This window comes from Acanthisitta chloris, unplaced genomic scaffold (genome assembly GCF_000695815.1).
Source record: "Acanthisitta chloris isolate BGI_N310 unplaced genomic scaffold, ASM69581v1 scaffold39882, whole genome shotgun sequence".
Classification (NCBI taxonomy): Eukaryota; Metazoa; Chordata; class Aves; order Passeriformes; family Acanthisittidae; genus Acanthisitta; species Acanthisitta chloris.
In genome coordinates, this window is record NW_008662909.1 from 49,102 (window position 1) to 73,301 (window position 24,200).

Genomic DNA, 24,200 nt, shown 5'->3' on the forward strand with positions numbered 1-24,200 from the left:
AGAAATGTATTTTTAAAGGACTTGCTCTTACAGTGACTTTCTAATAGGAGGTATACAAAATACATAAAAGTAGAAGCACCTGGACTAGTGCAGGAAGAGCCAACAGTGCCTGTCAAGACTCTTTTTTAAAGCTTGCACAAACCACAAAGTGAGACCGTAAAACAATACAGCTAGAGGGAAGGGATCTGACCCAGAAAAACAATGGTATGTTGGCTTAACTACCCACACTAGGATGTCAGCAGCCTCTCCCAACTGGTGGGGTTTTTTTTTCCTCCTTTCTCTCGAAAATAAAGTGCTGGTCCTACAAATACAGAGAAGCTATTTTCAAAGGTGTCTCAAATCAGGAAAGGACTTGAGAACACTTTGATCATCCCTCTTTCTAAACAGGAAAAATGCAGACATTAGGCAGATAGTAAGCACAAGCTTACATACTTTCCTATCTCAGGTGCCCTAGCACCCATCAAATCCATCAATGGATGTATTTGATTTTTCAAATCAAAATCATTCCTTTATGACTGGAAAAGGTGGCAGACTTGTATTTTTTATTTTTTCCCTTTCATATCCAAAAAGTTAAATATAAATGCTTTAAGTGCTCACAGTTATGGCAGTACATTAATGAGAATAAAAACTCACAAGCTAGATGAAAGTTTCTAAAATAGGCTGAAATGTCAATAAGAAATCCTTCACTGCAGAGACTAAAGGAAGGAGTGACACATAAATGCAACCAAAAGAAAGTCAATAAGGAATGAAGAGGTATCAAGCCTCTCCACCACCCACAAATAAATAAAGCTTTTATTATCTATCCCTATAAAAGAAGACAACTTGCTTTTGAATAAGTACCAAAGAAGCAGAGCCTAATGAAATACTATTTTAAATTGTAATCACCCACAAATACAAACATGCAACATCTGTAAAACTTGTCAAAAACCTAATGCATTGCTCAGACCTGCCAATCTCTTGCCTCTTACACATCTCTCTGTCTCTCTCTCTCTCTCCTTCCTAATGTGCGTAATGCATTTAGAAAGTACTTTCAACACAAGTTGCAGAAAGCAAGACACTCCTTCCTTCTATTTCACACTCGCACCCTGGGTTTTTAAACTCTGGCTATCTCCCATGGAGGAGGAATGAGGAATATGCATTTTGATGAAAAACACTGCTTTAAAATGATTATGTAAGTGTTTGATACAACTGTAAACAAATCCATCAGTGTTCATCAACTAAATGCATTATCTCATCAGTCTGTTATCTGCTGAAGAGGTAACTTTTCCAAGATCTCTATTATGGTTTTATTACTCTTTAGTCAGCCCTCATTTAAATCAGCAGTTCTCACTGCAAACATGCTCCTGATTGCTTTACCTGACATTGTACAGGCACTTTTCCCCATAACTGAACTTGAATGGTTGCTCTTGACTGCAAGCAGAGCCAAGTTCTGAACACGGGCTATGGGGTTCCTTCTTGATTTTCACAGGGAGACCATGAAAAGCCACTGGAAAGAGAAAGAAAATTATATTAAAACCCAAGTATGATATTAACAATTGGCTTTCTCAAGTAAGCTAGATACTGCTAATTAAACACATGATTAATTGAACTATTGCAATGCTAAAAACAACACAGGAAACAAACATTTCAAATATTTCTATGGGTGTCAACTGAAAAAACAGGCACCAGAGATCTATAAAGTCTAAAAAAAGTTTAAAAATATAAAGCCTAAAAAAATAGACCAGAGAATTGACTATTATCACTTTTATTGTTTAATAGAACGATGGCCAGCATCCCATCTCATTAGCAGGAAAATAACAGCCCACTTATATTTACTTAACTACTGTAAATGTTGTCAGAGGCAAAATACTTCTCAGGCACCAAATGTTTCTAAGTAATATCAGTAAGGTAGCTTTTAGCTCTAAATGCAACAGTAGTTCACTTCAAAGAGTGCCACACAAATGATTTCAAAATAAATTTCTCATGTATAAGCCTCAAGTATATGATCAGTAATCTTTTTGTCCCACAGAACGCATGAAAATTTGGGTTGAAATTCTTGAAACTGGATGATTACACATGCCTTTAGTTATAAGTAACATCTGAAAAAAAATCCAAAAGAAATGGCTTCTGTACTTTTTCTCAAAAATACACAAGATAAAACCCTGGCCTCACCAAAGTCAATAGTAAACATGATACAAACACACACACACACACAAAATTAATCATACTTTAAAAAAAGCTACAAAGTAAAACACCAGAGGGGGTGTGACAGAAATGCATCATTAATTAGAAGCACAAATTGGTCTGTATTAAGTAAAAGGCCAAAAGTAAAGACAGGATTAACCAGCAAATTGGTTTAAGGCAGACAAGTTTCCTTATCTCATATCCAACCATAACCAAAATTAAAGCAGACGAAAATTCAGAGTTCACCTGATACTGACAAACCTAAGTGTCTAGGAGGACAAAGGATTAAAAGACAGGTATGGAGCAGCTTGAGAACATACCTGCCAAGGTTTAAATAAAATGAGGTTGTAAATACATTTTTCAACTTTGAGCTACCCTGAATTCAGAGATAATTTTATCACTTATTTTTGATGTTGTCACCAAAACAACACAGTTTGAACATCACATTCCAGCCTGATACAGACACTTGCATCTCTGTCAAAACCCACATACATGCAGCAGTTGCTGTTAGAGAATCTCAGCACAAAATCAGGCTATTATTATATACCATCAAGTAGCATCTTGCCCCTTCTCTTGCACCTGAACTTAGGAAAAACAATTTGTTACAGACTACCTATTTTCTGATACAAATGCACCTACATACATACACCTGTGTTTGGTGGGGAGATAAATGAAATAGTGTCTAAGAAGTGAGCATTAGAACCAATGAACTCCAGTGCCTCTGAGTAAGATCTGGATTCCAGATTTTCACTATGGGTTTCCTCATGGTTGGGCAACACTCAGAACTCTTTCACAAATAGTTCCCCTTGTACCCTACTACATGACAGCTTCTACTACTGCCTTTCAGTTGAGACATCTGCAATATAACGCCATGCTATTCTGACACATATTTGCACACAACTGACAAGAACTATCTCTAAAACTGCTATTCAGCTATTTTATTTAGTGGATAATAGTTATGTGGAACGATTAGAAAGGAGACAGTAAAACAGGTACACAAATGCATATGCACAGCACAGTAACTTATGAAATAAAGATGAAAAGTAGTGAATGTCGCAACAAGGAAAGAACTCTTCTGGAAAAAAAATGTCTGAAATTGCACTAACATAAAGGACCATATGAACTTCTTGAAAAAAGATTCTGAAATTGAATAATTTAGTAAAACACAGCCCAGTTAGTTTTCCACTACAATTGCAAAGCAGGCTGACATCCAGTAGTGTACTTCAGGTTTTTGCTAGTAAACTTTTACTGCTGACTCTCCTTGCTGTGTCTTAGTCAGATAATACACACCACACATTTAATGCACATGATGGGCCCCACAACTCTGGGATGGTGCCTGGGATGCAAAGGTAGGCAAAGTCTTTGACTTGAATCAGAGAACTAAAACGCCACTGCAACAAGACTCCTTTTTAAAGCCAGTATCACATATTTGCACAAAGGCCACACGCTACTCTATTTTTTTTTAATTTTTATTTTTACTTTGCTACTTCCTCGGAGTTAATCTGTTATGAAAAATTACTTCCCTTATTTATTTTTAAATAACGGGAGTACAGAGACTCCCACACCACAGCCCTGTGCGGAGAACTGGCTGGGTATTTCATCACAGCGCTGAGAGCCTGAACGTCTGCTAACAGGCAGTTTTCCAGCTCACTGGCACAGGCACAAGTGAAAGCAGCACATTCATTTTGTGCAATTTGCTTTACCTTCCCACATGGAGTTGGTGCATGTAAAAGGCTGTTAAGTACTAAATTATTCCTTATCAAATCACCATCATCTGGAGTCATGATCAACACTAATTAAATTACTTTCACTGAACACGGCTCCAGCCTGCTGCCTCGACTGCGAGGTACGTTTTATTTTGCTTACTGTACAGTCCTAGCAAGGTACAGGGCACAGTGCTAGAAGGCATCTGTGCTGTAGTTTTAATTAAAGTTTACCTCACCTTCCTCCCAGCTTTATAAGCAAGGGTAAAGTGTATCAAATCAAGTAGGTTAACACCTTCATTTCATTTAGGGAAAGCATTACAGTCCAAAGTGATTTTTATACTAGATCTTTATCTTAACTACAGCCAGAAAGATAATGTAGCTGTAAAATTTAAAGCCTTCCTCAGGCAGTCCCCTGACACAGTCACCATGTTAAGCATTATCTGTAACTTCCTAAGTGTACACTTTCAGAGGCAGAAAGGAAAAAGCATAGCTTGATAAAAATACTTACTGCATTTTTGGGGGGCTTTCTTAAAGGCTACTTGCCCTTTCAAACCATATTTTAAGTGTGGCCAAAGATGACAGACTTATTCCAACAATAAAATTTCAAATGTTCAAAGCAGTTCTCATATCATCACTGGAACCCTCTACCCATCACTTTTCATTTTAGTGTGACACTCATTCTATAGTGCATCTATTAAAACAGATTTTAAACGTACACCGTTTTGCTAAACTGGATTTTATGTTTTCAATCGGTTTTCTTTTGAGGAGAGCAGGGTTGCTTATTTATACAATCTAATTTTAGTGCAGCATACCAAGCTACCAACACATTCAAATTAACAAAATGACATTTCAAACAAACAGCTCCTCACCACTTCTTTCTTCCTGATGGCAAATTCATTTTACTTAAACCCAGAACAGAGTCTCAACCCTATTAAAGTAACGCGCACTCTGCCTTAATAATGATCTTATTAAGAAGTGACCAAGGGCCAAGATTTCATCCCGAGTGATTACTTACAGATAACCACCTCCGAACTTGAAAGGCAAACAATCTTACAACGTGTATTTAGATGGATGGCTTCAACACCTCATATCAACTACTGGGGAAAGTCAGGCTTATCGGTATCAGAAAGGACTCGACCCACAGAGCCTGTCTGGAGCTCCTCTGAAAGCAACACGCAGATATAAGGCAAGCAGAAGGACTGCCACCATCTGTAGCAAACTGATGAAGGTACAATACATTACTGTATGCATAGTCTCTGTGCATAAATATATCTATCTGTAACTACAGAGTAAAAGGGCTTGCATATTATACATAATTTGCTGCTGTGCAGACCGAGATTTTATACAAAGCAATAATGATTTCACCACAAAGTAAACTCGCATAGAACATGCAAAAACACAGGGTGAAACCTGCTACCCCTCCTTTTGAACCGCTGTTCTCCTCTGCTGTCAACAGGCTAATCCCCAAACATTTTGTTCATAATAACACCCAGTTCACGACTCAAATGCAGAACAATTTTATTAAGAACTCTGAGATAAAAGGAGCAATCAGTTTGTCTCAGAAGAATCTGATTTGTATACTTCCTAGCCTGAGAAACAGGCAATGTAGCACCTCTGTCCTGATAGAACTGAATTGTTTTTATTGAGAAAGCCCCAGAAATTCACTGCATTAAGCAATGGTTTAAAATATTTTTCAATTCAAGAAATGATTATTGAAGATAAAGAAGAAATGAGGAATACTTTATGTAAAATTGCAAGTCATTTCTCCTTTGAACATAAAGTTAAAAAATAACTTTCAAATTTCAGATTCCTGCCCAGAACACAAAATCTGGTTGTACTTTCTGAAGAAGAATGGGTTTAAACATATTTTTAAAAGACATGAAATATTACTACCAATTCAATGACATTGGCTAAAGACAGGCAATCTTGACTGCACTGATCAAAAAGAAAAAGATGTCCTATTATCAAAACGTGTAGGTCAAGAGCATTTACTAACACACCTTCCTTGTGCTAGTGAACTCCAATGTATGTCTCCTAAGCAATACTACATTCACATGTATTAAGTTCAAAGACTTTGGGTACCTGTAAAGAAAAGGAAGTAACTGGGATGTCACAGCAAGTCACGGCCTAAACATGCTGTTTCTGAACTGCGTTTCACATTTATGCGCTCAAATCACCCTCTAAACCCAACCTAGTAAATAAACTCACTTATTTTTGTCATCAATTGAGGGAAAACTGTTAATACGCAATATAAGTTTAGAGAAATTTTGTGAACATGTTTGAATATAGGCAATGTGATGTTTTCCAACCGCAAGACGAATCGACAGAGGATGTAAAAATACTTAAGCTAATACCACTACAACTCCAGGTGCTAGACTTACTGAGGTGACCCAAGATAGTACTCGGTAAAATTTCAAAAGCAAGAAGAGAAGGCCCCTGTACTGATAAAGCCAACACTGTCACACTTTAAATCTCTCTCTTGATACACACAGAAATGCAGTGGGCACTTCAGATACATCAGAGTCTCTCCAGGATTCTTTTCCAGTACATTTACCTCTGCCAAGCCCTCCCCTTCCCCCAACACACAAAAATCCATTACTAAAGGGTCTAATCTCAGCTATCAGCACAGAGTGCCTTTTATGGAGCCATTAAACCATTTCTCTTGTTTACAGTGCCTGAAGAAAGATGTGAATTATGTCTGTGACAAAACAGGCGATAACATTTCTAAACTGCTATCAAAATGCAAACTGAAATACACTTAAGGACAGGGACCTTAATTCGTGTTTTTGCAATTTTCCTCGCTCACTATAACTTAACAGCACTCACCTGATGATTCAAGCAAATTATTTATGCTGTAAGTACAACAGGTAGGCATTAACAAAAAAAATAATCTACTTTCAAATGAACAGTTCATCAAAGAGGGTAAAAGGCTGGTTACCTCTTTGGTGATAGTAATGACCTAGGTGCTCCTATCAGTAGACATTTTTTAAAAATCCAAACACAACATTGTGGGTTCATATGAGGCCTGAAATGCTCTATTTCTGCAACAGTTACTCAACATTTGAACCATACATTCAGTATAGGTATTTGCATGTCTGATGCAATGAGCTATAAAACTAAATCCTTTCCATATAACCTTCTAGATGAGAATGCCAAGCGTTACATCTATTTTCTGAAGAGGTTTCAAAACTGTGCATTTAACTTATGAAACAATAGCCTTCTGCATTCTGGAAGGTATTTATTGGTTATTTATTTCTAGATCATTATAATTTGAGCTTTAGACCTTTGTACTTTGCACTCTGAATTTCAACACCCATTTAAAAGGCATCTGATTAAAGAGAGCGGGATGCCAAAGCAGGGTGCTCTTTCCATTTCATTCCACTATATATTATGATAAGATATTCTACTGGTAACTTTGGGATGCTTAGGAGGAATTAACAGAAGCAGGTACTCAATACAGTTGACCATTTGTTCATACTCTGGAGATTATTGCTGCTGCTGCAATAATAAGCATGCAGCCTAATACTAACAAAAACCGACATCAAAACATTAAGTTGGAGAGGTGACAGATGGACAGAGAAAGAAGGATGGAAAGACAGTAAAGACAGGCAACCAAGTCCTTCCAGCTAAACTGTTCCCAGTGATTTTGAATTAAAAGCCTACACAGACACATGACTGCAACAGCTGAAGACAGAAGTGATTGCAAGCATGGATGACTGAGGCAAGATCTGCAATTGTTTTCACCCTAGGCAATCTCTTGCCTAGACAATGGCAAAAAACCCTTTTGTTTCTGACCACAGCAACAGCTGCAAAACTGAGCAAGACTTGAAGACTGTGGACTGATTTAAAAGTGGCTGAACAGATTATATCTACACAGACTCCACCAAGTTCTTCAACCATTTGATCTATCAAAGTCACCTCTATCAGATCTTAGCCGAGCTCCAGTCAACTGGATTTCATTTAGGTCTTGCTCTCTGCCAGCTATTGGAAGAAGCTGGTGACAAATTGGATATCTGACACACAGATATGTATCATCACTGTGGTTTCAGAGACTATCCTGGCAGTTTATATAAAAACTGAACATAGACAACAGACCTGAGCTTTCACTACCTCACAAACAAAAGCTGCTAGAAAGGGAAAGGGGAGCATGGGGTGAGGAATGGCAGGTGGGGAGAGTATGCAATCCCGTCAAGTAACGTTTTGAAGAAGTGCCTGGTCTTGATATTATTTTCCATTTTATGGCTGCATCTAGAAAACTGGAACTTGTTTAAGATGCAGAATTCAGCCCTAAAGACAACTGGCCTCCATCTAGATTCACTGAGTGGTGACCATCCACCTGAAACAGAGCCTGCATGTGTGTTTGGGTATTTGCGTGCACACACAGAGTCAAATGAAAGTAAGCAAATTGCATGTGAAGCATGCCTCTGCAGTGAGACATTACATATGATCAAAAACCTTACTGTAATAAAGGGCAGAAAGCTTTTTCCTCTTCAAATGGATATGTACAACTAGGGAGAAAATGAGAAAACAGAATGCAGAAGAAAGGAACCACACGTAAATGTGTGAAAATGCATTCAGTAAAAAGCTAGTTCTTTCCTATGTGGTAGTCTCGCTCTAAGTCCAGAGAAGGAAACCTCAGGATAGCCAGTATCACAGAGAATGCTCTGCCACCCCTTGTCTCAGTGCTCCTTCCCAGAAAGTGGAACTTCATAACTGGGCAGTACTTGGCAAACCTGTTATATATGATTCCATCAATTCAGACTTCGCCTTGGCTTCAGATCAGATCCTTCCAGCCCCTACCAGCTCAATAGATAGAAACAGCATGGGACCTCATTTTTTGGAAGCTAGTTCTGAACGATGAGCCCAAGCACCAGCTTTCAAAGCCAACTGGCAAGAATAGAATACGTGGGCAAGATGGATCTATTTGAGAACCTTGTTTAACAAAAAGAAAATACCAGCTTTGAAGTAATCTGTCACCTTTACTAGAAAATATGCAACTACAAATGCACTTTAATAACAGTTAGAATTCATGCTTCAAAATGAAGCAAATTGCTTATTTTCTCTTCCAGCCTAAAGCATACGATACTGTGCATGTCAATTAATGGTCTACTTGAATACTGCATCGCACAAATGCTACATAATAGTATAGTCTTTACAATCTTCGGGGGGTGGGAAGAGATAAGGGGGTATGAAGAATAAAAGACAGCCCAAAATTGTGGGATTTTGCCCTCAAAGTCTACACAGACTGCTCTCAGATGACATGGTGTAATAAAAATTTTAAAAATTACTCTGAATTTGAATTAGGAAAAAGTAGGAAGCAGGTTAAGATGAACTGCAGCAAAAGCTAGAATTCATTCTTGTTTACTACCACAGAGTTTCAAGATGGAAAACAACTGCACATTTTCCTACAACTGATATTGGGAAATTCTGGACCTTATGATCTACAGTAATGCATCTATATTAACAAGCACTGTTTGTTAAAATAACTTTCTCTTGCTTTGAAGTACGAGATTTTTTCTTTCCTATTTCTTAAGCAAAATGCATTAAATATTCATGACTAAAAGATATTAAAAAAGTATTGCTAAAAATCAATTTTAAATTAATTGAATCACCCATTCATCAGTAGATTATAATTCTATATATTCACCATAATTTAACCCTATCTTTACTATGATATGGCATTAGCATACAGCCTCTGAGAATACCAGTTAAAGCAAAGGTTGAAGGAGAAACCAGAAAAGCATTCACTATACTTATAGCACATCAAAGTTGCATCAGTATCCATAAAGCAGGTTTATATGAGGGCATTTGTACATGGGGAAAAGGTGACCAACACAATCATCACTATAATGTAGGCGTATGCCATTTCCAGACAGTTTACATGATGCTCCTACTCTGGTTCAGCAAAAAAAAAAATCTCCTAGATGTTTCTTCACAAAAAAAAATAAATGTCACTCCTTAACTGAAATGTGCTTTTCTAAAGCTTGTGTGCTAAGACACTAAAAAACTTTGCTGGTACAGCTATTTCTGGGAAGCTAACCCAAGACGCCCCCTGCCATGACGGATGCAGCCTCCCCAAGAGGTAGAGGTGTTCCCAGTCAGTGTGGGAGAGGAAGCACAATATTAGAGGCTGCATCCATAACAGCTTAATAATTGGTTCACTGCTATAAAGCATCGTTTCTAGTGCGAGATATCCCTCGTTTTCTTGTCTGTGCAGTTGCAAATTCTGAAATGCTCATTAGAGTTACTGAGGGTACACCTGCAGCTTTCTGACACTGGAAGTGCTGAAGGCACCACTGAGATAATTCAGATATTTGTAGCCACCTGGCTTCTCATTTAAAAGGACCATGCCAGTTGAAAATTGAATTCTGTGAATATATTCAGTACAGTAAAAAATTTAAAAGCCCACCCAAAAGGGTAAACCATCTGGATGGAGGGGGATGGGGTAGTAACTTTCAGCAAGTATCAACAAAAGTTAACTTATTCACTAAATCCAGAGATAGAGCAATTCCAAGGCAAAGTTTTCTAGAGGCTACTAGTGAACACACAGTTAGATCGCTATAGGTCCTTTGGCCTATTTGGGCAGCTGCTACCTGGCTGAAATGCCACATGGTACTACAAGAACATCTCTACTCTTCTACCCCCAAGCAAAGGAATATTTTTGGCATGATTTTGGTCAGCTGATCCCTCTTCACCTTCACCCCCAAAAGATTTGTGCTTTCCAGTTAAGAATTGTCTAGAAGGTATTTTCATGCAGCGGGAGTGGCAGTTACCGGCACAGTTTCCTAGCCTCCGAAAGCAGCAATCTCACAGAAATGCTGTCACAGGCACTGTTTGATTCTGATTTATGTCCCCTTCCTGCAGTGCTCTCCCTCCTTTCCAGACAGTTACCTGCCCTGCTGTAGGAGACTCACAGCTGTAGGCAGTGGAGTGGAAAGTGCTGCCAGAGGGTCTCTGCCTCCCAGCAAGTACCTCCAGGGCAAAAATGAACATGCTGACAAATACCATGGACACCAGGTAACTCAGAAGAATACAAAGAAATTTGCAGAACATTGGTGGGAGGGAGGAAGGGAGGATTAAGCTAGGAGGAGTGAGCTGGCTCACTTTGATGTCTGAGGAAAGTAGGTGAGGCAGGAGGAAGAGCTCTCTCTCTTCCCCTGCCCCCAAAATAAACACAGGCTTAGGACTCTTTGGAGGAGGAAGCAATAACCTAATAAAATTAAACCAGCTGGGTTCTGTAGCAATTGGACTAAAAAACGTGGATAGCAAAAGACAACTGTAGGGAGGAAAGAAAAAACATATATCTGAAGAATTTTTAATCCCTCTATACTGGATCTGCAACCTCCAGGACCCCACAGAGAAACAGGGCTGCTCTTCACCTGCATTAGCTTCCGTCTTAGAATCCTGGGAGGAGATCAGAAGCATTTGTTCCTTAAATTACTGATAATGTATCTGGCTCCAAAGGCTCCCAGGCAGGGTGCAAGGAGAGGCGAACCACCTTTAGAGCTCCTGCTAAAGAGGAAGGTCTTAATGTAAAATCAAGCCTGGGAGAAAACTTAAATTGTATTCCTACCTGGGAATTATCAATAAAGTTAAATGCAAAGAGAAGAGCTGGCCACTAAATCAGGGTCTGTGTGCTTTTCTGAGGACAGGATTTCCATTTGCAGCAATTTCCAAAATTTAATTTAAATTTTAAGAGGTAATGGCTAAGCACTATGTAACTTCCATTACTAAAATATCCAGCAATATCCCAGCATTTTATACACACACACACACTTTCCACTTCAGGTAAATCTGCAGTTTGAGGGATTTGGGTCTGGATTTTAATAGGTTTTGTAGAAACAGAATTATGAAGAAAACTTTGGCAATTCTAATTTCTTTCTTTTGCCAGAAGTAACAAGAAGCTTTAAAATAAACCATTTTGTATTTTTTCTGGTTATTGTTTTAAAGGTATCATCAACTCGATATTTAGAAAACATGCTGACAGCAGAAAACATACAGGAACTGATTCTGCCTCATTTCCCCTCTTACAGAAAAGTTTCGAGTTACATCAATCTAGTTATTATCTTTTTGTTGTTCCTTTCTGATGTATTCATGCAAAGAGCAGCCAGCTATACGTGAGAAGGCTACTGATCTTGTATTTGCAGCTGGACAAAATGCGAAAGAAACTGGATTTTATCAGTTTCTGCCATTTGTTGTTCATAACCCAAATGATTGGTGTCAGAAGGCTGATCCTAGTTTGAAGTAGCTCAGTCTCAGAAGCCTACCTTCAGAGACTCATCACCAGCGTGCCAGTTTGCGTCCCTACAGAAATAGGAATATCTTCATAATAAAAGAGATTATCCTTAAGGATAATCATGCCTGTCTGTCAGTTAGCTACTCAAGAATATGCAAAAGCATGAAACACCAATAAAGAATGAAATGGACTATATACTGAGCACTCTCTAGCATGAATTAAACCACTAATTAAAATATTATTTACAATTTGCTTTGATTTTAGCAAAGCAAATCAATGACAGCCAGTAAAAGGGAAAAAACTGCAATTTGAGAAGATTAATTTTAATTCAATTTTGCCTTTAACAATAAAAACATGTATACATTCATAAAACAAGTATACACTAACTCAGGGTAGCTAATGGGATGTTTGTTTACTTCGTGTGAAGAAAGAGACTGTCACCACATACACGTGTTCTTCATGCTTCAACATTCAACTTTCACAAATGCTAACCAGTAAGGCAAGTCTAACAGATCTAATTTACAGATCATTAAAGCAAGGCTGAAATCTAAATCTTTAGTTCACTACCAAAAACTGCTGCAAAAACCGCAGTCTTCACTGGAAAAGGTGCGGGCCATTGAAATGAGTCAACAGTAAAATTCAGCTCACAATTTTTATCACTGATTCAACAGGGAAACAAAGAAGCCATTGTCAAAAGTGGATATGTCTGGGAACATAAATAAGTAGGCTGATTTTCAAAGACTCTTAGCAAAGTGCTCTTTCTGAAGCCAGTGGAATTTTTACCACCTGCAACCAGGTGCTGCTTCTCAGCACAGGTATTTAAGGCTTCCGCCGCTGCTTAAAGTATTCTCACTGTATATGAGACTCACAATTGAACATACATTACTAATACATGAACTGCATATGTTTTCTAAAGCCAAGTGTTCCTGAAGTTTTATGATTATTTTACATGTGCATCCAATCAGTAAGACTGATAATTACATAGTGTTTATATTTCCTATATGCATGTATGGCATATATATACATACACATATATACAGAATACGTACGTATACACACTGAGTATACACTGTGTATATAGACTAGTATTAATCCAGCGCCCAAATTCTAATCCCAAATGCTCGAAAGTTTTTGTCATTACTGAATACTGACACTTCACAAAGTCCCTGTTGTCTCCATTTCTCTTAGTGCATCGGTCATGTGAAATTTTATTAACAGATGGGTTAATAAGGAAATATTGCATTCTGTTTCAGTGTGAAGACAGAGCATTAAAAAGAACTGTTTATCTTTTTTAGGTATACACTAGAAGCAGAAAGGAAACAGCGTTGGAGCAAAAGATTAAATTAACAAGACTGCGAACTGTTTTTGCACACATAATTTTTCAAATGTCCTTGATGACGACCCATAATATATAAATTTAAAGACAAAAACCTGGCCAGTCAGTAACCTTCCTATTCAGTGACTGCAGGACTCGGCAGTAAATGTCACTGCTAAAAAATATTTCACTACATTAACTTACTGGCAACCACAATTGCTGAATAAGTTCATAAACAGCCACAGGAAGAAAAAAAAAAGACAACCAGAAATAAAGCTGCTAATGATTCACCCTTTTCTAACATGCATAATCCTCAGCTTACAGAACAAATAAATACGTAAGAATAAAGATATCCTTTACCAAGACGGTTCACTTCTCTAGTCACCTCATCAAGGTCGAACTATAATCCAGGAAAGTGTAAGAGTAATATATCGAAGACAAGGAGAACATGAAAAACAAGTGAAAGGAAAAGAAAAGAATCCTTCTCAGGGAAAAGACAAGCACATGCCTTGACAAAGTAATCAGTTTTCCACTTCCCAGTTTAGACTAGGTTTAGACCATTCCTAGAAAAAACACTGAGGACTTCTAAAACTCAAAAAATATAATAGATATAATAATTTATGCATATTTATCAGCTTGTAAATGGCTTCATTGTAATTACTTCCTAATACTGAAATGCAAAGGACCAAACCAAAGTGACACAGAACCTGAAACATGGGCTAATTTTCCTGTATGCTTACAGAGGACTAGTAATATAGGTCCTACATGACACAAATGTGTCACAGACTCCCCAATGCTTGACTGATATTTTGAGGATGGCCACTCTCTCCTCCTATTTTTACCTGCTACACCTCTTGAAAACTTCACAGAGGTCTGTGGGAGAACCTGACTTTTGCCTTCAGTTGCTGAGGCAGCAAGCAGAAGTAAAAAGGCAAAAAAAATGCCACAGAATGTAAATGCATTTTACCTAAAGAAAGGTATGTAATGAACAGAAGTGAATGGACTCAGCTTGCAGACTGCCTCCTTATTTTACACCATTCCAGAGCGTATGGATTTTCAAATCACCATTAGGATGCTCTTGAAATACAAAACTCATTTTGTGAAAACACTGCATGGAAGTTTAAGAAGAATAACAGGTTTGTATCAAAACAGAATCACAAAGACCTTTCAGTCTGCCTTGTTTTGTTTCTGTGTGAAAACACAGGCAGAAGATTCTGCACACTTTAAGACAACCAGAACCGAAAAGATGTTCTAATACATATATAAAATCCTGATGAAATTCATTAAGCAACTATCTGTTTTAAAACAGAAATAACAGAGCATTAAGAAAATACTGCCATGACTACAAGTTATAATGTGAGGATCGACTGTATTTCCACAGATGGGACCTTCACAGAAGGGAGGAGGGGAAACTTCCTCAGAGAGGAAATAGAAGGCTTTTTCAAAACTGAAAATTCAATATTTTGAATAAAATATGTTTAATGTTTTTGTTTTTATGTAAACAGACCTTAGGAAGTGATCTGACAGCCTTAAGAAATTACCATTTGAAAGTAAAAAAGGTCTACATGCTTCATCTTTGATCTACGAGACAGATTTATCACAGGACAGGATGACTGAAGTTTATTCATTAGCTGATAACCTCCACATGCAACCTAAGCCTTTAATCTGCAATAAAGCAGCAAACAAGGATGGGGCTCTGAGGAAAGGAAACTAAGTCAGCTTGGCTGAGCAGGAACATGGCAGTGGAAGGCCAGTGAGGAGACAGGCAACAAAGTCCACAAGAAGAGCCCTGTCCAGCTGCTTGGGCATCTCCATGCCCCAAATTGCTGGAGATCATCAGGTTCACAGTGGTCCCTGCAGTCAAACCACATCTGCATAAAGTGTTTGCTGTCTCTGTGGATGCCCAGAGACATCTTTCCATCTGCAATAAAATTCACACCACAGCATGCTGGGCACTCTGAAAGGGAGAGCTCCCATGTTAAAAGTTTTAAAAATCAAAAGCTATGTACTTGATGGGGTCTTGTCATTTGTTTCACAGTTGTTATTGCCACCACCAGTATTTACATAATCTGTGAGCCACCACCACTGCTACAATCCAGGAGAATCTAAAGTCCTTGCACCTTCAAAGCTGGAAATAAACAGAAACTGCTTATTACAATCAAAGCAAACCCACAAATTCTCTACTATTAGGATCACAAGTTAAAGGCATTACAACACTCTGCCTCTTGGTAAAACTTTTTCAAGAATTAAAGCTTGCAATTATGGAAAAGGTCGCGACTACGGCAGATTTAAATATTTCCAAAAATCCTCCAGAGGAAGAAGGGGGGAAAAAAAATCCATATTAGCACAGGCTAATGCCCAGCAATGAACCACAAAATGAGTCCAAATGGTCCTCTGAAAGACACCAATTCCTAATTTCTCTGAATGTGAATTAATAAAAAAAGAAAAACAGAAGTTAACAGCTGGTAACAGTTTCAGGCCTGCTTTAAACAAAGGAAACAAATGCTTAGGGACACAATGAAACAAGCAAGGCTATCTAAGGCAACTAGGAAGGGAGATAAGGTGGCCAGCATCGACTCCTCAGCCTGACCTCTTCAGCTCTTACAACAGCAATTGCACTGGACTGTCTTTGTAAAATGCTTTTGAGATCTCTAGATAAGTGATCATTAAGAAAGCTGCCTATCTCACAGCAGAGTGATACATGCATTTCTGTACCTACTTCAAACCAGAAACAAAGATGTTAAGCAACATGCCCAAGGTCATGCAAAGCTAAGGGCAGGAACAAACCACAGAGCCCCGACTCTCACAGCCCTTAAGAAAGAATCCGTCACAGTCGGGCATACACTAAAATAAATAAGTAAATGTTTCTGTATTTGACAATGTCTGACCTATGGAAAGAAGTAGTTTCAAGACAAGTGGCAAGAAACAAAACACAGGTGCAGAAGAAAGCCCTACCAGGGAACAGATCAGCACCAAGAGTAAGTAGCACCACCATGTAGCATATTTGTCGGACTGCCTGCTGCAGCGCCACGCTTGCAGAGCTACACTCAAAGAAAAGGTGATTCCAGACACACAGACACTAAAATTAAGGACATTTGTAAAGAAAAAAGCCAACAACAAACCAAGCAAAAAAACTAACCTGAAAATATGCTGGTGTGTGCAACTTGCCACACACAGACAACCAAAATGCTACCAACTGCAATTTCTAGGACATTGTGCACTATCAAGACACGACTACCAGCTGCCTATGTAATGAATCATCACATTAAAAAATATCATTTTTTTTAGTCCACTATAATTGTTTCTGGAAGTTGCAAAATTAAACTATTCTGCATCAAACCCAATAAATAGATCTCCTTTTGACTTCAGTAGGCCCACCAGAACTTAAGAGTATTCTGGTGTTTTCTACTTTGTTTTAATTGTGTGGGATTTTTTCTCCGCAGTATGTCAAAATAAACGAAAATTAACCTCTATCAACTTCTCACCAGCTCTTGCTATACTAAAGCAAACAGGAAATGCTCTTCTTATTCTGAAATTCACTTTTGAAATTTAAATCACAGAAGAAAGAGAAAGAAAATAAACAGAGAATTTTTCACCTGGTAGCAAAAAAAAAAATCATTATTTTTTATGCTGCAAACATAGAAATAAATATTAAAGCTTTTCCTCATTTAAATTGCATTTGGAATATCCTACACCATTAGTTAAAATGACAGAAGAATAGAGCTACCTGAAGCCTATGTAAAGAATCTCTCTTTAACAGGCTTTTAAAGATTGCAAGCCAGAGCATCTAAAAAGCACATCCCTGAATAATTTAAGGCTCCTGGCATCTACACTGAAAGCACTCCTTTGCTAAACCTGGAGGTAGAAAAAAAAAAAAGAGGTAAGAGAAAGAATAAAGGTCACAAAAGATCAGCGACAAAATCACTACTAAAAGAGTACTTTCCTTATCTTAAAGTTTAATCAGACATGGAGGAGCACAGATTTTACAGCCAGCCCTTCCCATTTACTGTCAACAGCTGTGGTCTAACACTAACATTTACCCCTTGGCAGTGTTAAGTTCAGACTGTGATGTTCTGGGAAACAATACAGCAACAAAATAAGAGAGAAGGAAAGAAACCAATCAAGAAGGTGAAAGACAAATCCTCATTAACAGAAATTTAATAACAAATAAGAAGCAAAAAAATAGAGCTTATCATTAATTTTAAATATGTAACTGACATTTCAGGGCAAAAGAAGAAAGAGAGAAAAAAACAACTCTGAAAAAACAGATCAGTGCAAATACATATTATTAAAACAAAACAAAACACGATTATGCTATTAAGACACCAGGAAATCTGGTTTGGTGCAGGGTAATCCCTATTTATAACCAATTGTACCAAGGTCAAGTTACAATTCAGTGTATTGTTGACAATACCAAGTTTTCTTTGCCAACTACATCCTTTAAACATCAGCAAATCCTACCTACTTCCTCTTGTGTCTGTCACAGAAACCATCCAAACAATGAGAGCAAGCAATCTTCACCTCAACAGCTATTGACTTCGAGCAAACCGAACACTTTATTCATTTTTACTCCTGGAGTGGAAAATCCTTGCTGTTCTACAGTATCTGAAAGCCTCACCACTGATTACAACCAGTTCAGGATCTGGCTCCTCCTCAGTCTATGAAAATGGACTTGAAACAATGGGAAACCTTATCTGAGGAAGTTAACACAAGTCACCCTTCTCCACATGTGAATGCTGACTTCATACAGAGAGAAAATCAGCTCAATTAACTTTTATGAATTAGACAAGAATTTGGGGGAAACAGATTTTGCATTTTTGCTTTACACAACTTTTCATGCCATTGTTAAAGAAGTCTCTTTAGGAAGTCACTTAAATATTAAGCAAATAGGTGCATTGAATTGTAGAAGCAGATTCAGAAAGAGGATAAAACAACTTTCCTAACACAAATTTTTTTACTAAATACCTGTAAAAGTGATTCCTCACACTTTTTGTGGATTTTTAATTTCTTACGAGAATGGAAATGAAAGAGTAAGAAAATTACACTACTTAATACACAATTCAATATTTTTCCAATGCAACTGCAAGCCAAAAAAAGTAATCTTTTTCACATACACTTTTCTTCCTTAGAGCTCAAAAAGTTCAGCCTTCACAGAAAGCAAAACGCTACAAGAAACTAAACTGTGTTTTGCTTTTCAAATTTCATCCAAACAAGCTAGTTATCTACTCTACATTCCACTCACTCTAAGCTAAACTGCAGAAAGGTTCTTTGTGACAGGTATGCAAAGTTAAAAATATATTTAATAAAAAAGTAAGATAAGATGGACAAGATAGGGTTTTGATGAGAAAAAAAGAAAGGTTTGAAAGCACAGACATTTTTAAGATTCTTATGGTGGAAGGACCTCTTTCCAGAAGATGTACTAGAGTAACAAAATAAATTCAACTTTAAACAGGCGAACTGAAGCTTAAAGCATTAAGGGGAAGCTTGACATGCTGGATCCTTAACTAATAGAAATATGCGTAATTCCAGTAACGTCAATAATACCACATGAAGTTATGCTAGCTGTTGATCTCACTCATAATATCTAAAGCCCACACCTAACTATAAATACACATATTATGTTTGCTTTTTGAAAACTGATTGAAGTTTAATAGCAACTCATAATTGAAATATTCATGGTCCCAAGCTGGCTTTGAACTTAAATCCCTGAGTGGATAAAGTGGACTGTATATCTAATCTAAACTAAATGTTTCCCTTAGTTACTAATACCAGTGCAGTTTCACTAGTTAAAATCATTATTACAGAAAAGAAACGCAAAACCCACAGCACTTTAAGGGGCATTTAATCCTGCGCATTGCTAGGACACAGCACATGATCTTGGCAGTATCACTTCCTTTGCTGCCTTCCACAACTTGCTTCAAGAGCTGACTTCTTCAAATCACCAAACTAGTGATTTCTAGGCAAGGAAGCTTTAACCACAGCTTTCCAGTACTGCTACTGTGAATGAAGTTTCTCACATCTCCTTCAATGTCGCAAGTTTCAAGTTAACACCACAAATCTGCATCAGCTTTAAAGCCCATGTCTCAAGCAATGAAGCTTGTGACATTGTACCTGCACTGCAGATTGCGACTGTTTCACTGGAGCACTTGAGTTTTCTTTACATACTCTGCACATCACACAAACATCCTATATACAGCTCCATAGATGACATTTCTACAGCAAATCACAGTTTAGTTGTCTTTTAATTAAAGGGGATGTGAATCTCTTCACTAGTTTACATTTCTGTCCTTCACCATATTTTGCTCAATTGTCTCAAACACTAAATCTATGAAAGCTTGTTCATCCTCTCCTATGTATAAAATGAAAAAGTAAAAAAAAAAAAATTTAAAAAATTGTGTGCTGCTGACAGACTGCAGCTAGTACCAGGGTAAGAACTGTACAGACTTATAGATTATATATAGTAAGTCATTATAATAGAGTTTGAAGGCAGGTTTGGATTCTAGATAAAATAGTCACAATTGTGCTGCTTCTGCAGCCCTAATTTCCCCATGGCTTTGGTTATGTTGAACTCTGTTCCTGTTTTGCAGAGCCCACAGCTACATACATTATATGCGAGTATATGTCTGAAACTCCATAACCTTTGCCAGAGTAACTCTCCAGGAAGCTCTCCTGACCTTTACTTAAGATAAAGAAACCAACTGAAATGAAGAAATAAATGTTCCTTTGATAATACTGTGTAAGCTGTGGCTAAGGAACTTTGAAATACAACAGCATTAATAAAATAGCCATATTAGGAGAATTTCTTTATCACCAAAAGCAGTGACTAGCTTCAATGGGGCTTTTCATTCACAGTTCACAAATTATTTTCCAAGAATCATTGACTTGTGTAACAATAATTGTGGGTTAATAGAAGCCCCAACTGAACTTTGGTCTCTTACACAAAGGATGTATGCATGCATGACTATATTTGGACACAGTCCCATATGCAAAATAATGTATCTGATTTTCAATTTATAGATCACTTCGGCTTTTGTATTCTAATTTAATTTTTTTAAAAAATAAATCTTTGAAGTCAAAGGTAAAAAAACAAAAAAAAAAACCAAACAAAAGACAGTCCTGTTACAAAGGGCAACTTTAAAAGTTGAAAAGCAACCATGATTGTTGGTTGATGTATGTACAGGAACTTTGAGTGAAAAACAAAAATAAATTGTTTCTGTGCAGGGATACTATCCTGCACAGCAACAATTCCAGAGGATGAGAAGAATCAACCCATGGTGGTTTTTTTTTTTTCCCCTCGCAAAATGCTGTTAGGAATGCTCTCAATAAATTCTTCTTGGAAAAGTTTCTAAACAACTGGAAAAAATCCTCTAAAAGATTTATAAGAAAACTTAGCAAGTCTGAATTTGTTTTTTTGAGATAAATACTATTTCTATGCATTTCTTCCTATTCTCTCTAATTTTTATCTTAATATTTCAGTACATGAATGCCGTATTTAACAGCTATCTGGTTTAGTAAACTGCAGTAATTCAGTTCAGTAGGATAAATTCTTTAAGTTATTTAGCAAAATGGAAAAGCTACCATGCGCTCTGTTCAAATCAGCAGATGCTGTTTAGAAGAGACCTCTGATGATGAAGAAAAGCCTTGCCATGAGGAACAAAAGTGCATAAATAAGCTCCAAAAAGTCTGTGACTTTGTTAGATGTTTCTCATGCTACGTCCTTGCAACCACCTAAAATCACAGAAGAGCAGGTACAGCAAAGGGGAGCAAGCATTTAACAGAACAGCAGCAGTCAATAGGTAAAGGCAAGATTTGAGGGGTAGAAGCTGAAAAAAATAAGTTTGGACACTTGTTAAGTAAAGTAGCAAACAATGCAAAGCATCCAGCTTAACATAACTCCTGCTTCCTCCCACTAATTCAAAGGGAAATTTTGTTTCAGCAACACAATGCCACATGCTAAGATGACTTAAAAACACTTCAGCAGTGGCTGTGTTTGATTCATTATGTGGAGAATTGTATTCATTTATTGATACCCAACACGTGCTGAGCAGCCCGATGTCTGCTCAGCAGAGCTGCCTCCTATGTCCCACGGTATCTGACCTGTACCGGCTCAACACACTCCTCTGCTCTCTCTACAGACAGAGAAACTCTCTCCACCTCCACAACGTGAGTTTTTCCTTGCTTTCCTGGGGCTGGGGGTGGTAATGACATGAGAGAGACCTCTGGTAACAGTTATGCCTTCAGCCCAAACAACTTCTTTTGGTTGCACATCAAAATGCCACTTGCTTTATCTACTCATCACGCTGATGTCACTGACCGGCAAACGGAGCTATCACATGACAGCAGAAGACACAATAAATAACAAGTATAAAGCTCCAAATATAAATATACAAATACATATTTTTAAGAAAGTGATGATTCATACTATACTTACAACTTTCAGCCTGATAGTCTGGCACAAACTGCTCATCATTGTCAGGTACCTGAGCTGAAGAAAGGAAAACAAAAACAAAAAAACAAACAAAAAACAAAAACAAGAATTAAAAGAAGCCATTAAAGCATAAATAAAGACTCTTGTGCTTAATTCAAAGCACAGCCAAGTTTAAAACTAGGATTTTTTTTTCTCATTCTAAAGTATGAAAATCAGGCAAGCGCAGCATTTTAATATCAGATAAACCCTGTGGTGAAGCTGTGCAGTGCCGTGCAGCCCCGCCACAGAGCGATGGGGATGGGAGGACATGAAGGCTAACACTGGCACTGGTCCTGCCTCACTCCCTTGCACCAGGGTCTGGACCTACCATGTCACTGGCAAAACTCATCAGTGCTCATTTTCAAAATATGTACATGGAAAGTCCACGTAAAACCAAATCCTAGTGATTAACACTTAGGCTTTAACCCCGAACTAACACACCTTCGGCTTACTTAAAAGCAATTCCCATTTTTCATGGCAGTCAGCCAACACAGTAGGGATTTTCTGTTATTGTTTTCAATATTCAAAAAGAACTACTTTACCAGACCACAGCATTACTGGTTCAATGGCAACATTTCAGACATAACAAAAAAAAAAAAAAAAAATTTACTTAAAGCAAAACCCACTATTAACATCCACTCACCTTACCTAAGATCATCTTTGCCTTTAGAAAACTTTCATCACAAACCTGAGCTATAAAATACAATCATTTCACGGTCTGTTGATACATAATTTTGTGCCTGTGGTACCACAGTTCCTTTTCATTTTGTATCTAAGACATTAGCCATCTCTCAAACTGTGTTGTAAACTCATTTAAAACCATTTAAGCTGAAATGCCACTAAATGTATCTTATAGGTGAATATTGTGAATATAGGTGAATATTATAGGTGAATACATTGAAATAACCGCAGAACACTGAGAAACAGCATCCTCGGAACATGACTGCTTCTGGGTACATCCCGAGAGAGATCCAGCTTATCGCCTCTGAACTTTGTCATCTTTTCCTCAACACACACACTGACTGGAACCACCGCAGCAAAGCTGCATAAAATGATCTGTTTATAGACATTCTAATTTACACAGTTCTTGTCTAAAGACAAGCAAATAATTCATATGATCTTAATTAGAAGTTAACATCTGCCATGATCTGGTTACCCAACAAGATTTGAGAGGTAAATGCTGGTTACATAAACATTTACCGAAACTGTGACTATCAAACCATTAAATACGATAAATGACAAAATGCAACTTTAATGCCCTTCAGAACACCTTCTAGTTTAGGAAGCACATATTCCCCATTATATATTTGCAATTGTTACCAGTTTTGACATAACTTTGTTGAATTAAAAATGCATATTTAACTATAAGTACTTACAATTATTTTGAATGTGCACTACAGTACTCTTCATGGACCAGATCTCCACTCCTTACTCAGGAAATATTTCTAATGACTTAACTGGAAGGTTTTTTTCAGGATCAGGCTCATTATACAGAAAAAATTATTTGCTCTCGGTTTTAAAATAAATTTAAAGTCTTAATTGCTGCAAATACCCCTTAAGAACAAATGACCTTGGGAAATGTGCAAACACAGATTTGAAAAGAAGTGTGAGTAAGATAAATACACTAAGTGTAATTAGCGTTACTGTGAAAAAAAGCATGGCCACTGTTGCTTTGTTGTTTGGGGTTTTAAGGAAAAAAAAAGAAAAGCAAACATCACAGTAACCCCATCCTTTTAGAATAAACCAGTACCTCTGAGGACATGTTGGCTCCTCAAAGTTTGAAGCTGTATAAAACACTTATTTTACCAAACCAAACATTCGCGGTATTTTTGATGCAATAAATTTCTCTTTCTTCCAGAGAAACCACAGAACTTACACCAAAAATTAACTCAAGGACAGGATGAGCCCCAATACTAGCACTGCAATTTCTGACATTTAATGCAATTGACTACATGCAAATGTTTGGCATTTTCCTTACAAAAATGACAGCTATTTGACTGTCACAGAAGAATCTGATGATGAAATCAAGTTCTTCTACTTAAAAATCAGTACCTAAGGATTTCTTGTATTTCCAATTGTTTTTGAAGGGTGTGTGGGCACATTCAGAGTTAAAGGAATTGTATCAAGTAATTTCTTGTTTACAGAAGACACATCCCACACATTTTTCTAAGCCAGCTATCATTTTCAAATGCAGCAAGGAGGCTAATAGGACTCTAATATTTTTAACATGCACCTGCATTTTATACATACATAACATATGTTAATTTGTCAATCTAGGATATCTGAACAAGATCTCAAATAAAACAAAACCCC

General features: G+C 37.4%; 1 protein-coding gene across 6 annotated transcripts in view; it reads right to left on the reverse strand.

The window, feature by feature from the left end:
- ETV1 (ets variant 1) overlaps positions 1-24,200 on the reverse strand; it is a 65,078-nt gene that overhangs the window by 30,377 nt on the left and 10,501 nt on the right. For 4 of the 6 annotated variants that reach the window (XM_009070776.1, XM_009070773.1, XM_009070779.1 and 1 more), the window contains 2 exons: positions 21,852-21,905; positions 1,357-1,486 (listed from right to left, as the gene is read on the reverse strand). In XM_009070776.1, coding sequence (XP_009069024.1) covers positions 1,357-1,486; positions 21,852-21,905 — 184 coding nt within the window. The remainder of the gene's footprint in view (positions 1-1,356; positions 1,487-21,851; positions 21,906-24,200) is intronic. The other 2 variants (XM_009070775.1, XM_009070778.1) reach the window with 1 other exon arrangement.